At 40.6% G+C, this 13,108-nt stretch overlaps 1 protein-coding gene across 1 annotated transcript in view; it reads left to right on the top strand.

The window, feature by feature from the left end:
* LOC115021237 (uncharacterized) overlaps nucleotides 1-13,108 on the top strand; it is a 34,325-nt gene continuing 21,217 nt past the window's right edge. Inside the window, exons 1-7 of the mRNA XM_029451509.1 lie at nucleotides 1-173; nucleotides 770-932; nucleotides 1,136-1,207; nucleotides 1,765-1,841; nucleotides 3,123-3,223; nucleotides 4,933-5,049; nucleotides 7,321-7,395. Of these exons, the coding sequence (XP_029307369.1) occupies nucleotides 114-173; nucleotides 770-932; nucleotides 1,136-1,207; nucleotides 1,765-1,841; nucleotides 3,123-3,223; nucleotides 4,933-5,049; nucleotides 7,321-7,395 (665 nt within the window). The 5' untranslated portion in view covers nucleotides 1-113. The remainder of the gene's footprint in view (nucleotides 174-769; nucleotides 933-1,135; nucleotides 1,208-1,764; nucleotides 1,842-3,122; nucleotides 3,224-4,932; nucleotides 5,050-7,320; nucleotides 7,396-13,108) is intronic.

Raw genomic sequence — 13,108 nt, 5'->3', positions numbered from 1 at the left:
GGGAAGGTTTGTCTGTTGTCGGCTTCTGTACTTCCATCGCACCAGGAAGTTGCAACTTGCCACAATTTCATTCATTCTGTACAGTTTGTGTAGTTTTTACACTTAATTTCAAAATGCGTAGAAGAACCGAAGCTCAAGCTTCAAACAATGATCCCGTCAATGCTGATAGAAAGGTAATGCAACGTTAACAAGAGCTAGTTTCTGCTAGCTACTGTACATGTGACAGGAGATCTCTGTTAGCTAACTTTAGCTGACTGACTCAAAAAAGCTAACCGTTAACCTGTTCGTCAGTCCTTCTTCGTTCAGATCAATGCTGTCATCCTACGTTTTCCTGCTCATACTGATCTGACGCTACTAACGTTATCTGGAGTATGCCACAGTATCCGCCAGTGTCCCTCGGAGAGTAGAGGAACCAAATCCCCCTACACATTTTAAAACTCTTTGCGTAGTTTCAGCTACTCACTCTTAAGAATATTCTTAATGTATGTTTAACAAATCATTCGCAACATTTCTTTATTCGGCTTGCATCCAGAACAATACAATATACAACAATAAACACAATATGTGTCTGTTACAGGGGAAGGGTCAAATCTTCCTCTAAAGCACACTGAGGTTAACCCAGATGAAAACTTTGGGGTTTTGATAACCAGATATTATTGCAGAGCATAGAAACCACTGAAATTGCTTAAGTCATATCAGAAATGTCCAGTTTAAATATATCTGTAGATAAAATATATGTTTTTCTCTTGTTCTTCTCTACATAAACTAGGATCCTGATCAAAGGCAGCTCAGCCAAGCTGAAGCTGCAGGCAGAGTATCCTACGGCTCTGTGCTCATGATCATTGGGAAGTGTTTACTTGTGATCATCTTCATTCCACCGTTCCTCAACTATGCATCGCTGCAGAGAGAAGGACAGATGCTCTTGCCTAAAGGTTCCCTCATCTAACACTAACAAAGTCATGGCACCTTTGAGTTTGATTTTATATTAACCTGCAAAGAGTTTATAAATGTATGTATTAAATGTGTTGATTAGACAGCCTCCAGTTGGAGATTGTCAGCAGGTTTTTCTATTACAACAAATAATAAGTTTTATGTGAAGCCTAATATTTGTTTCCATTCTTTTTCTTGCATCCAGATGGCCAGATTGTTGATGTTGGTTTGGGTCAAAAGATGCATCTTTTGTGTAAAGGACAAGGACAACCAGTTGGTAATTAATCCTATGACGATGTTTTAAAATTCAAAACTTTGTGCAATAAGAATTTTCTTTTGTTCTCTTGTTGATCTTATTCTAAAGTCCAGTAGTATTTTGTTTGGTACTGGTCTTACTTGATATTTTCATTGGTTGCTCTTTAAAAAAAAAAGCGTTTACTTCAACTATCCTTTATACATAAAACTGCTTTTAGTTCCATTCAGATGATCATATTCTCTAAGACATAATTCATCTTCTTTATTCTTAGAATTGTTAAAGAAGTTGGGAGATTTTCTTTTAGGTTGAGGTACCATCAGACTGGAATACTTTACCTAACTGACTCGGATTGATTACTTTTTTTCCATGATATTTTTTTCTTTGCTTGTTTATCTTAAATCTAATTGTTCTTGTTTGTGATTGAATTTAAATGTTTAAATACATTTTAAGATCAGCTATGACTGGTTTTCTTTCAAGTTATGAAACATGATCAGTCTGGCACATGGTTCCATGTTTGTGTGGCTTGTTTGTGTCTTTTTGCTGAGTCCATCCTAACCAGTTTGTTTTTCTTTCCTAAGTCATACTAGATGCACCAACTGGAATGTCCTCAGACGTTTGGTTGCATGTCCAGGAAAGTTTAGCCCCACTAACAATGGTGAGGAGATGACACAGTTACTGTTGATTGTATTTCAAAATTATTTTCCAAAGTATGATATCTTTTGTATTACTATGTTAAAGGGAGAGTTCAGTGGGGTTGTATAAGTACTTACCTGTAGTCGGTGTATAACCTACAGTAGATGGCGGTCGGCACACTCCAGTTTGGAGAAACAGACAGGAGTATTAGAAGTAAAGCGATGTACTGCTGTGGACGGGGGCAGGCAAAACATATTTTAGCCACTTAAAAAAAATCACTATCAGTTTATGTGTACGCTATATTTATAATCTTTTCACCACCTTGCTGTGAGACAGACATTTCCGACAGGGAACTGAAGCTGTTATCTATGCTCATCTCACGATAACTTCAACTCACAAAACATTTTCTGGTTGCTGGTCTGCCGCTTCCTCAAACCTTTGTCTGTGTTATTGTGTAACTTTGGTTTGTTCAGATTCACCAGTCACACAAAAATACAAACAAACCGAGCAATGGAGGCGGCGGTACCAGCGACTCCCCTGTTCTGTGAGATAAAATGACTGTTTTTGTCAATGGAGTCTGGTGGCTTTGAAGAGACCATAGATAGATAAAGCAGCCTCGGTGTCCTGTTGGAAAGGACGGTCTCAGGATAAGTAAGTAGGTATCTTAATATGGAGTACACTTAAACTGATATTGATTTTTTTAGGTGGGCCTTTCTTTTAGGGCGCCATCTACCGTAGATAGTACACTGACAATATCATACAACCCCACTTCAAAAAAATCTGAAAAAAGCCCTTTAAAAGAAGTGCTAATCAGAACTGAGCAGTTTACCTTAGAGGAATATGTCTCACATGGGGGAGTTAGCACACTGACATTGCTTTTGCCTTTGACCAAGGCGATCCACTGTGGTGAAGTTTGTCTAGTCACTACTAATGCGGCCATGTTGTTAGTTGTCAGGGCTATGTAGGGACAGTCCTGGCAGTGGCTCGGCCACGTCCTCTCTGCTCAACAAGGACTCAGTACAGCAGAAAGTCGGGGCTGACAGCCTGCCCCATGTTGTTTGTCTGAAATGTGACTCAAATGAGGTCACAGGCTTGTTGGGGAAGGGCCTAGATACATCTGAACAACTACATCACATAAACAGTTAGAAAAACAAACTTACTGTTTACACCACCTCTTATTTTTCAATGTTACTCCGCCATCATGCATTTGCTAGTGTGGGGTTGAGTCGTTGAGAACATCTCGTGTATGTGGAGCGTGGTGTTATTTAACAATCCCTGTAAACCTGTGTGTCACGCTGCTCAGGTCTGTACCTATGACAGGATGGGACTGGGCTTCAGCAAGCGTCTGGTGCCGAATGAAACCACAGGAACTGAGAGAGTTTGGGGCATGTCAACGACTGGACGGTTAGTCTACTACTTCAATTACATGGTAATTGTTTTCTGCTGGACACAAAGTCTAAATTGGAAACATTATGTCATCAGTTCTGTTATTGCCATGAAGGTTAGCAGCTGTAACTTAGCTGATGCTGCATGAATCTGGAGTTGGTTGTTTCGTTAGCTGATTAAGTCATTTGCAAACAACAATTAGCATCATGGAGCCAGTGGTCCAAATATAATATAGGAACATGACAGATAGTAACCTTATTCTAAACATGATATATGATTGTAATGTAATGTCACGTCACTGTTTTGGCCGACGCTCTCTAGTGCCTAAGCAGTGCGAGCAGCAGGATGCTGACTGCAAATAACTTAATGGCCTCCTGTGTCATTAATTACAAGGATTTTCTGAATCTAATGACTGTTTAACACGCAAGACAGTTTTTTTTTATTTGGATACTTACTTAAGATTAACAACCCAAAGGACAATTATCCACAGCTGAAACTATTTTATTACCCGTTCATCCTAAAACTTATTTTTCTTTTTATTGTTTAGTCTAAAAAGTTCAGAAAAGTGTTAATAATTGCCTTTCTAAATTCCCAGAGACTTAAAGGATGTGTTCATATTGCTTGTGTCAGAAAACCACCAACAGTCAGTCCAAACCCCAAAGACCTTCAGTTTACAAAGTGTGGCTGTAGACTCGTGCTGTTGATGGATGAGCAGCAGGAACCACAGAACCTTTGGAGCTTTAAAATTCACTTAGACGATTAATTGATCATCCAAATAGTTGCTGATTAATATTTAGTATATTGTTTTTAGCAATTTTCTGTTGATCAAATTGATTATTTCAGCACTAGATCTATACGATTGTGTATACTGGTAAATGTGACAAATACACTCTCAAGCCTCCTGCTACACAGTGCAGTAAAACACATCAAGTTCAGCTTTGTGTTATTTACCACTGCAGTAATGATCCACTGGGAATCAATATTTCTTTGATAAAGTGGCTTTTTGGGAGATGAACGGATGTGTGCATGGACACAACGTACCTTCCTCCCCACAGCCCCGCACTGCCTCTCACTGGTGTGGGATTGGGTTATAATCTTCTAGCCTTTGGCATCGCAGCGCGTTTAGTGAGCCTTAAATCTGCCTAAAGGATGAGCAGGCGTGGACGGCCAGCAGTCTAGTTTACCTTGGCATCTGGCCTAGGAACCAGGCGGCCGCACATTTGAGATGCAAGCAATCAATTTCCCAGAATTCAATATCTCAAGGAGTTTGATGACTACCTAACCTTAACCCTGTGGGAGTCTTGTGAAAACTCCTCATTTCAGTGTGACACCTCTGGTTTGATTTATTAGCACAACAAACGCGGGACAGCAGATGGCTCTAAGAGAGGAGCTGCTGCATCTCATGCAGAGATGATGCTCCCTCTGATGGTGTGACTTTGCCGGTGATTGTTTTCCCTGCAGGTTGCATTGAAGAAGTAGCCAGCAGTCCGCTCCTTTTATTTGGATTTCAGCAGTGCTGTTTATTTTGAGACACTTTTTTTCCCCCTTTTCGGTTCTTTTTGTCTTTTTTAATCACGACTCTTGATAGATCTGTTAACGAGCAGATACAAATGAATTAGATTAATGATGAGTCCTAGTCACACCTAGCTGAACACATAAACCTCCTGGCCCAGTTTGCAGCGTGTCCTGGATTAGTGCCAAGACAGATGAGTGTTGTTGTCTTCCAGGATGGTGGATGATCTGCACCGACTCCTGCAGGCTGCTGGCATCGCCAAGCCCTTCATCCTGGTGGGCTCGGAGCTGGGCACGCTCAACGGCAGGTTTTACAGCCACATTCATGATGTGTAAGTATTGTAGAAGGAAATGTACAATTGTACACATGAAGGTCAGTTTGCTTGTCATGATGGTTACTACTCGGCTTGTGAAGAGTTGTGTAATATCACAAGGAGCTTTGTTATTATCTGTATTCCCCCAACTTTATAAAAGTGCAACACTAAATTATTAAAAATACCTTTGATAACAATATAGATCATCCAGTTTATGATCTAGTTTGTTAGCTGCCAAATTCCAAATATAAAACTGCTTATTTAAAATGATTGACTCTTCAGGCAGCTATAATGCATAATGTCATTTGGTGATTTAGGGGTAAACATTGTTCACGCACCAGAGTTTTTATCTGTTGTCCCTGCATATAAGATTACAGTTGAAACCGCTATTGAATATCTTACAAGCATGTATTAGAAGAATGGAAAGAGAAGAGAATATTGATGTAAAAAACATCATTATGCAGCACTCTGTGAAGTATTCATTAAAAGATGCTACACACAATGTAAACAACTTGGGAATATTAATAAAATGGGCAATATTAATGTTAATAGAAATATGCACTAAACAAGAAAACATTGCGCGACATAATCAGGCACCAATTGAAACATGTAAATCAGAAGCATATAGTACACGACGCACAGTCTACAGCTACCCATACAGTTCATAATACAATACAGTCACACTGGCTCAATAACAACAAGTCTACAAGAAAGAAAGAAAGGCATGCACACGGGTACCGTGCTTATCGAAAGATCTCCAAACCTTTTGTAACATTACACCCTGGAAATAAAAATGTATTTAATCTAACGTTGTCCAGCTGTATTTACACATAACCCTCAACATCAAAGGGAAAAAAACATTTATAATTCAATTATTAAAATTGAATTGGCAAAAAACCTGGTTTGGATAAATGATATGTAGAATCTAAAGTCAGACCCTTAGATTAACCATCAGAAACTTTCAGACGCTTTCAAAAGGCCTTTGGGATCAAGTTCAATCAAGATCAAGGAAGACAAAAAGCTTTCAAAGGCATTAAGTATCTCTCAGCGATGTTCAGAGCAGTAGAGGAGTGGAGAGCGTCTGGCACCAACAGCACCTTGCTTTGATTGGGCCGTCCCTACAAACTTGGACGACAGAGCCAGGAGGATACTGATCAGGGAAGCTACCAAGAGGCTACCGATCTCACAAGCTCCCCACAAAGCTGGCCTGTATGGCAGGGTGGCAGGAAAGAAGGCTCCTCTGAAAAACTGCCACACTGAGTCGCAAATGTGCTTTGCAAAATACACGTGGAAGATTCTGATAAAATAGTTTTATGGTCAGGTGAGACTAAGATTTAACTTTTTAGACTGAACTCAAAGCGCTCTGTTTGGTAAAAAGCAAACACAGCACACCAACCAAAACACGGCATACCGACTGTGAAGCTTTGTGGTATTCTATAGGCACTGTACACAACGAGAGACGCACGACAGCAAGATGGCTGTAGGTGACAGCACATAGCAAGGCAAGTAAAGAGTACAGACAAACCATTGATTTTACAATGTAAAGTAACCAGTGGAGTCGCCCCCTGCTGGCCATTAGGACAAAATGCACTTCCACGTTGGCTTCCCTTTTGGAACTACGGAGCTCTCTGAGTCTTTTCACGGGGTTTGTTGATCATATAACAATATAGAATATCACCAGACTTATCCTTTATGTGTCTCTCAAATCATTGACATAAAATGTAAAAATATGTAATCTTAAAATTGCTTTATAGTACATCATACTATAAGATAGTTTGCAAGTATGGTATTCAGTTAAGTCTCACTAAAGAAAATATATTCCAGTGTGCATTCCCAGTATGCCCCATAACTCAGCCATCTCAGAGGCAACGTAGTGATTAACGTGACAAGTAGTCCGTACCAGGGATGAAAGATTTAGTATTTCATCAGGCACGATGTTGCTGCCGTTACGGGAGAAAATGAAGTAGCAGTGAGTGAGATGACACCTCTCCAAATGGAAATATTGCCCTGTATGTGTGTTCATCTGTCTGTGGGGACAGAAGACAGACGGATCTACAGGAAGACGGGATGACACCATCCGTTTTACACTTATTACAGCCTGGGCCGGGAGGGTAAAGTGGACAGAGGTTAGTCAATGAGTCTTACTGTGTGTGTGTGTGTGTGTGTGTGTGTGTGTGTGTGTGTGTGTGTGTGTGTGTGTGTGTGTGTGTGTGTGTGTGTGTGTGTGTGTGTGTGTGTGTGTGTGTGTGTGTGTGTGTGTGTGTGTGTGTGTGCTCTCTTTGTCCTCAGGCAAGTGTCAGACCTGGTGCTGATTGATCCCATCCCAGAGGACGTTTTTGAGGACGAACAGTGGAAAGAGTACTGGTGAGTTTATAGCTGGTTTCAGGAGCGGAAACGGAGGAAGGAGCGGAGGATAAAACAGAGAAGAGGAGAGATGTTAAAGAAGCAGAAACTACGGAGGGATGTGGAAAAGAAGATTGAGGAAAGAAGAGCGTGGAAAGAAGCAGAGAGGACGATAAGGAGCTCTGAAGGGCAGAGAGGAGCAGATAAAAAGCGAGAGGCAGGGAGGAGGAGGAGGAGAAAGGAAATGTATCAGGAAAGAGGATTAGGATGAGGAGAGTGGAGGCAGAGATGCAGGCACATTTCACAAGTGAAGCTACAAACTCTTCCCTCATTGGCTGTTATGGTGAGCAGAGTTGATTATTTTTGCGGGGTGGGGCTCATTAGCATGATTTATTGGAGGCCAAAGAAAGTCATTAGCTGGTCGCAGTGATTTAGCATGAAACAGATGAGCGAAGAGCGAGGGTTGTGGCGGCGGTCGGGACTGAGTGACAGAAAGTGTATTAACACTGCTTTAATCCTCCAGGCGAGATATATGTCAAGTGGTAGTCATTGTCTCAGCATATATCTCATTATGCATGAACTATCATACAGGGGTTGTTATTAATGATAAGGAGGAGGAATGTTGGTGGAAGTGTCAATAACGCAGCACTAACCGTGTTTCAGATTGTTTACAAGTAAAGCATGTCATGTTGTGTAATCCTTAAAAGGTATTCCACTGCTGAAGAGACGATAATTAATCAGTTATATCATTTAGTAAACCGTGCTAAGCTCTTAGATGTAGCTGACAGCCTGGCAGTGATGGCTGCATAATAAGCAGATCTCTGGCGTGCATCCGTGGTGCATGTTGTTTCACTTACAAAGCACATCAAAGGGCTTTTTTTGCTCAGTATCATTTGAAATGTGTTTTCTTCTGTAAAGTAGTAAATTACACAATTTAGGATAAAAAGAAATGTTAAAAAAAACCCAGTCAGACAACAAAATAATAATAATTCCTCCTTATGAATTATATCGTATTGCTTTTCTGATCATACATTTTCCATTTGTCCATTCATTTACATTTTAAACTTACAAACTGGCTACTCTCGTTTAGTTTGTCGCTACAGCGGCTGACTCTTTGAACCGGAAGCAGTTTCAGGCCGTGTGTTGCTCCTGGCACACTTTACTCACTCTGGCCTCGCTGCACTACATCCTGCACCTGTATGGAAACAGCACAATCATTTCATTTTTGCAGTACAACACAGTTATAATGCCATAAATCATAACAAAAAGGAAACAAGTTGGATTTCTTTAATAGTTAATTTTTTTACAAAAATTGAAAAAACAATGACATTTATATATACAATTCTATATTATTGTTACCAATATTGGAAAGAAAGTGGTGATCCACATATTATACATATTTCACTTTTTACATGTCCTCTCCTGCTCAGTGTGAACAGCTGCAGTCAAACTCGATTTGTTCAAGGATTATTTTGATAATTTAAAAATCCGATAAGATGTTGAATGTTCTAAATGTGTCATTTTGACGATTAAAAAAGAAGAAAACATGCCTTTCAAACCTTTTTAACAAAACGTTGTTTGGCGCAGTATTGTTTCTCATACTTGAACACAGTGAAGGATGCATCAAAGTATAAGTCAACAATATAGTTCTAATATAAATAATAATACAAAATATATCTAATGAAGCTTGATTGAATAAGTCCTTGATGTTCTGTAAGGCTTTGACATAATTTATAGGTAGTTTCCAGCATAATTTATACGTATAATCACTCTCCGAAACGTTGATAGAAAATGTGTCGCATAATTACCAAAGATGATAAATCTACGATTTATTTAATTCAGAGATTATTTGTTAAAATCTTTTTTAAATTTGCATTTATGTGCAAAATGAACAATAGTTGCCCTCAATCAATGTTGAATGAATATATTTATCTGAAGATATTGATACCTGTTTACTGGGTAGGTACTTAAAGAGTGTGAAACTCCTCTACTGCCATATCTTAAACCATGGCCAACAGAATCCAGTACTTGTATATCCCCGCTGCAGTTGATTATTCCTTCACATGTTCTATCATATCAGCAAAGTGGTTCTTAGAGTCTGAAAACCATATTTCTGTATTTTTGTGAAGTAATCGAAAAACACCAACTGGGAGTTAATTTGTCCTTAGATCAACTAAACTCAAGTAATCTCATTTTGGACATGGCAACGTAATTTAGTGCATCCGTAGTTCCGTCCACCAATATTAGCTCACATCTTATATAAGCATGAGTCGAGCCAGATAAGAAATGGATCCCTTAAAATGGCCTAATTTGTACGTGACTCAAAGTGGAACAGCAGCATTTATCAGGGGTATGTGTCCAATTATCCTCCGATTAATAGGCATTAATTTCACTGAGTACATGACAGTGCAGCCACAATCCAATTATTCTGTGGAGAGGCAATGGAGAAATTCAATGAACCATTTACTTTACTAAAAAATAATTTTATCATCGGTTTCTGATTTCCATGGTGGAGTGAAAATAGTAACCAGGATGGCATGCACAGTTTAAAGAGACGAGACACAGTGCCACTCCTCCCATCCCAGCATCTCAGTGCTAATGGCTTTCTTCCTTATTTTCACTTTTTTTTTGTTCAGCCAGGTTGCATGTAGGTGCGTATTTCCATCTCTGAGATACAGTTTTATTAGCTGTTGGAGGTCTTGCACTATTTGGTATAAAAGATAAAGTATTGCAGAAGGGAGCAGGGCTGCACCTGAGCAGGATCGTGGGGAGTCCGTATCAGCTTTGCACTGGGACCGGAGGAATTACACATCAAAGTCCTGCTCATTAACAGAGGCTCACTCCCAAAATGAGTTCTGTTACATCTTATAAAATGAATCGCCACAATCTCCTGAGAATGCTATTTCTGCGTGCGTGTGTGTGTGTAGGCATTTGCTTGTGTGCACTAAGGGGTCAACAATCTTATTTGGGATTTTCCTCTGCAGACGTCGCAGCTTGTGTCTCATTTCCCTTTGCAGGCAGAGATAATGCCTCCTGATGAAAAGTCAAGCAGTGGGTCTAGCAGGAGAAGCCCCTCGTCTGGACAAATTACATTCTGGATGAGAGCCATTGCTTTGAGTCACTCAGTGCTGTCTGTCTTTGTTTCACAAACTCGAGCTGTGGACTCATTGCATCGCTCCACTTGAACACAGGCAGGAATATTCCCTGACACGACTCGTTACTGTGTTCAGCATCCCTCATGTCATTCCAAAGCTCCGGCCTGTACTGTGCTGCTTCACCAGCCATTGTTGTTGGACAACATTCAAAGTTCCAGTTCATTCCCAACGTGTAGAAGGGGTTTGAGGTCAGGGCTCTGGCTGCTTCATGCTCGGGTACATGTAGTGTTGAAACAGGAAACGGTCAACAAAGTTGAAAGCACAATTTTATTGTAAACATTATTGTAAGCTTGGGCAAAAAGGATTTCCCTTAATGTCCCGTGTTGACTAGAGAGGAAGCTCTGTTTTGAAATGTTTCTCTGTGGTCAGCTCGCAGTGCTTCTCTGTGCAGAGACTAATCTCTGTGCAGTTTGATTTTATATGTGCCTGTTTGTACTAAGATATCCGCCTTATTACTGTGTTCTGAATGCTTTCAGCCGTACTGGAGCTGTGTTAAGCTACTGCTGATGCAAATCAAACATTTCCTGCTGCTTGACATGAAAGGTTTTCCTACGGCGTATGGGTTCAGGCGTAGAGCATTAACCATTAAAGCATTCAATTATTGTGAAGCTGATATAAGAAATGCAAGTTGTTAAATGTGCTACTCTAAAATAAACACAGGATATGGGCATAAACTGCACTGTTTAGACACGTTGGAAGTTTTGCATCTCTTTGTATTTATTTTGAGTCTCTTCTTTCTTTTATTTTTTTCTCTTTTTGGTAGTTTTTATAGAAGTTTTGTGTCTCTAGACACTTAGCGTCTCTTCGTGGTCGTATTGTGTCAGTTTTTTGTAATTTTGTGTCTCAATTTGGTCATTTTGCCTCTCTGGTAGTTTTGCGTCTCTCTGTGGTCGACACACTCCTGGCTATAGAGTGTTCTTTTTATATAATAATAATCAGGCTCTCTGGATGACTATTACTCGTGAGATATTCCTGCTGGGATAGATAAATGCCATCAAAGGTTATAGTAAGTATAGCTAAAGGAATTACACTAACAATCTTTTGTTTTAGAGGAGGAATTTAGCTGTGCATTTACACACTCAAGCGTGTGTGTGTGTGTGTGTGTGTGTGTGTGTGTGTGTGTGTGTGTGTGTGTGTGTGTGTGTGTGTGTGTGTGTGTGTGTGTGTGTGTGTGTGTGTGTGTGTGTGTGTGTGTGTACACACATGACACGTGACAAGTAGTCCGTACCAGGGATGAAAGATTTAGTATTTCATCAGGCACGATGTTGCTGCCGTTACGGGAGAAAATGAAGTAGCAGTGAGTGAGATGACACCTCTCCAAATGGAAATATTGCCCTGTATGTGTGTTCATCTGTCTGTGGGGACAGAAGACAGACGGATCTACAGGAAGACGGGATGACACCATCCGTTTTACACTTATTACAGCCTGGGCCGGGAGGGTAAAGTGGACAGAGGTTAGTCAATGAGTCTTACTGTGTGTGTGTGTGTGTGTGTGTGTGTGTGTGTGTGTGTGTGTGTGTGTGTGTGTGTGTGTGTCTCGCCTGTCTTTCTGCTGCCGGGGGTGTGTGTGTGAGAGAGAAACTAATTTACCCCATGGGGGATATATTTGCTCAGAGAGCAGAAACAGTGGGGAATGCTCTCGTCTAATGGGATGGTCCTTCCAATTTAATGAATGCTGATTGATTGGCAAACTCTCCGTTCTAATGTACCATTACTGTGTTTAGTGCAACTCAGTCCTCTCAGGAGCACCACTTGAAAGTCTCCTCATCCCTTCCCTCTGCGTCTTACTTCTGCTTTTTTTTTTTTTTTACTTTTGTGGTTTGAATAATTGGAGTTTGATGCTGAGACACAAAGTCTGTAGAAACGGTCTTTTTTCAGGTGTGTAGCAAAACAATTCAAATGAGATTGTTCTAGCTTATATGTGTATATGATGTAAAAATCCACAGTATTGGGTGCATCCTGTCTTTATGTGTGTGTGGACACTCGATACAGGTGTTTGCTGGGGGAGCGTGTGTTACCCCAACAGCTGTGGCTGCCGGCCGCGATGGAAGCCTGATTGAGTTATTAGTCCCAAATGAAATTGACACTTTGTGTCCCATTCATCATGCTGCCTGTCATTAAAACGCTCAGCAAGGCCTGGACGCAAACACACACACACACACACACACACACACACACACAGTCATGTTCACATGAACATTTATACACTTTCATACTGTACGTATGCATATTACACACACATTCCAGCAGTTACCCTCACAGCTTGCTGCAGTGTGTTGTAAATAGACATGTTTTGCAGCTCACCTGGAGCCTGCTCTGTATGACAGGCAACGCATGACTGTCACTTTGACTGACGACCGTTCGGAGTCTAACAACTGCTGTATCTGGTTTGATTTATAAACCAGACAGGGTTTAATATGAGGGACAAGAAGAGTGTTTCTGTCCCTCCTCATATCACTTTGTTAGATTTACAGGTCTAACAGAATCTCTCCTCTCCTCTCCTCTCCTCACCTCCTCTCCTCTCCTCACCTCCTCTCCTCAGTTATCCTCCTCTCCTCTCCTATCCTCCTTACCTTACC

The sequence above is a fragment of the Cottoperca gobio genome, chromosome 16 (genome assembly GCF_900634415.1).
Source record: "Cottoperca gobio chromosome 16, fCotGob3.1, whole genome shotgun sequence".
Taxonomy (NCBI): Eukaryota; Metazoa; Chordata; class Actinopteri; order Perciformes; family Bovichtidae; genus Cottoperca; species Cottoperca gobio.
Note: the sequence above shows the minus strand (reverse complement) of the source record. Positions and strands in the feature narration are given on the sequence as shown.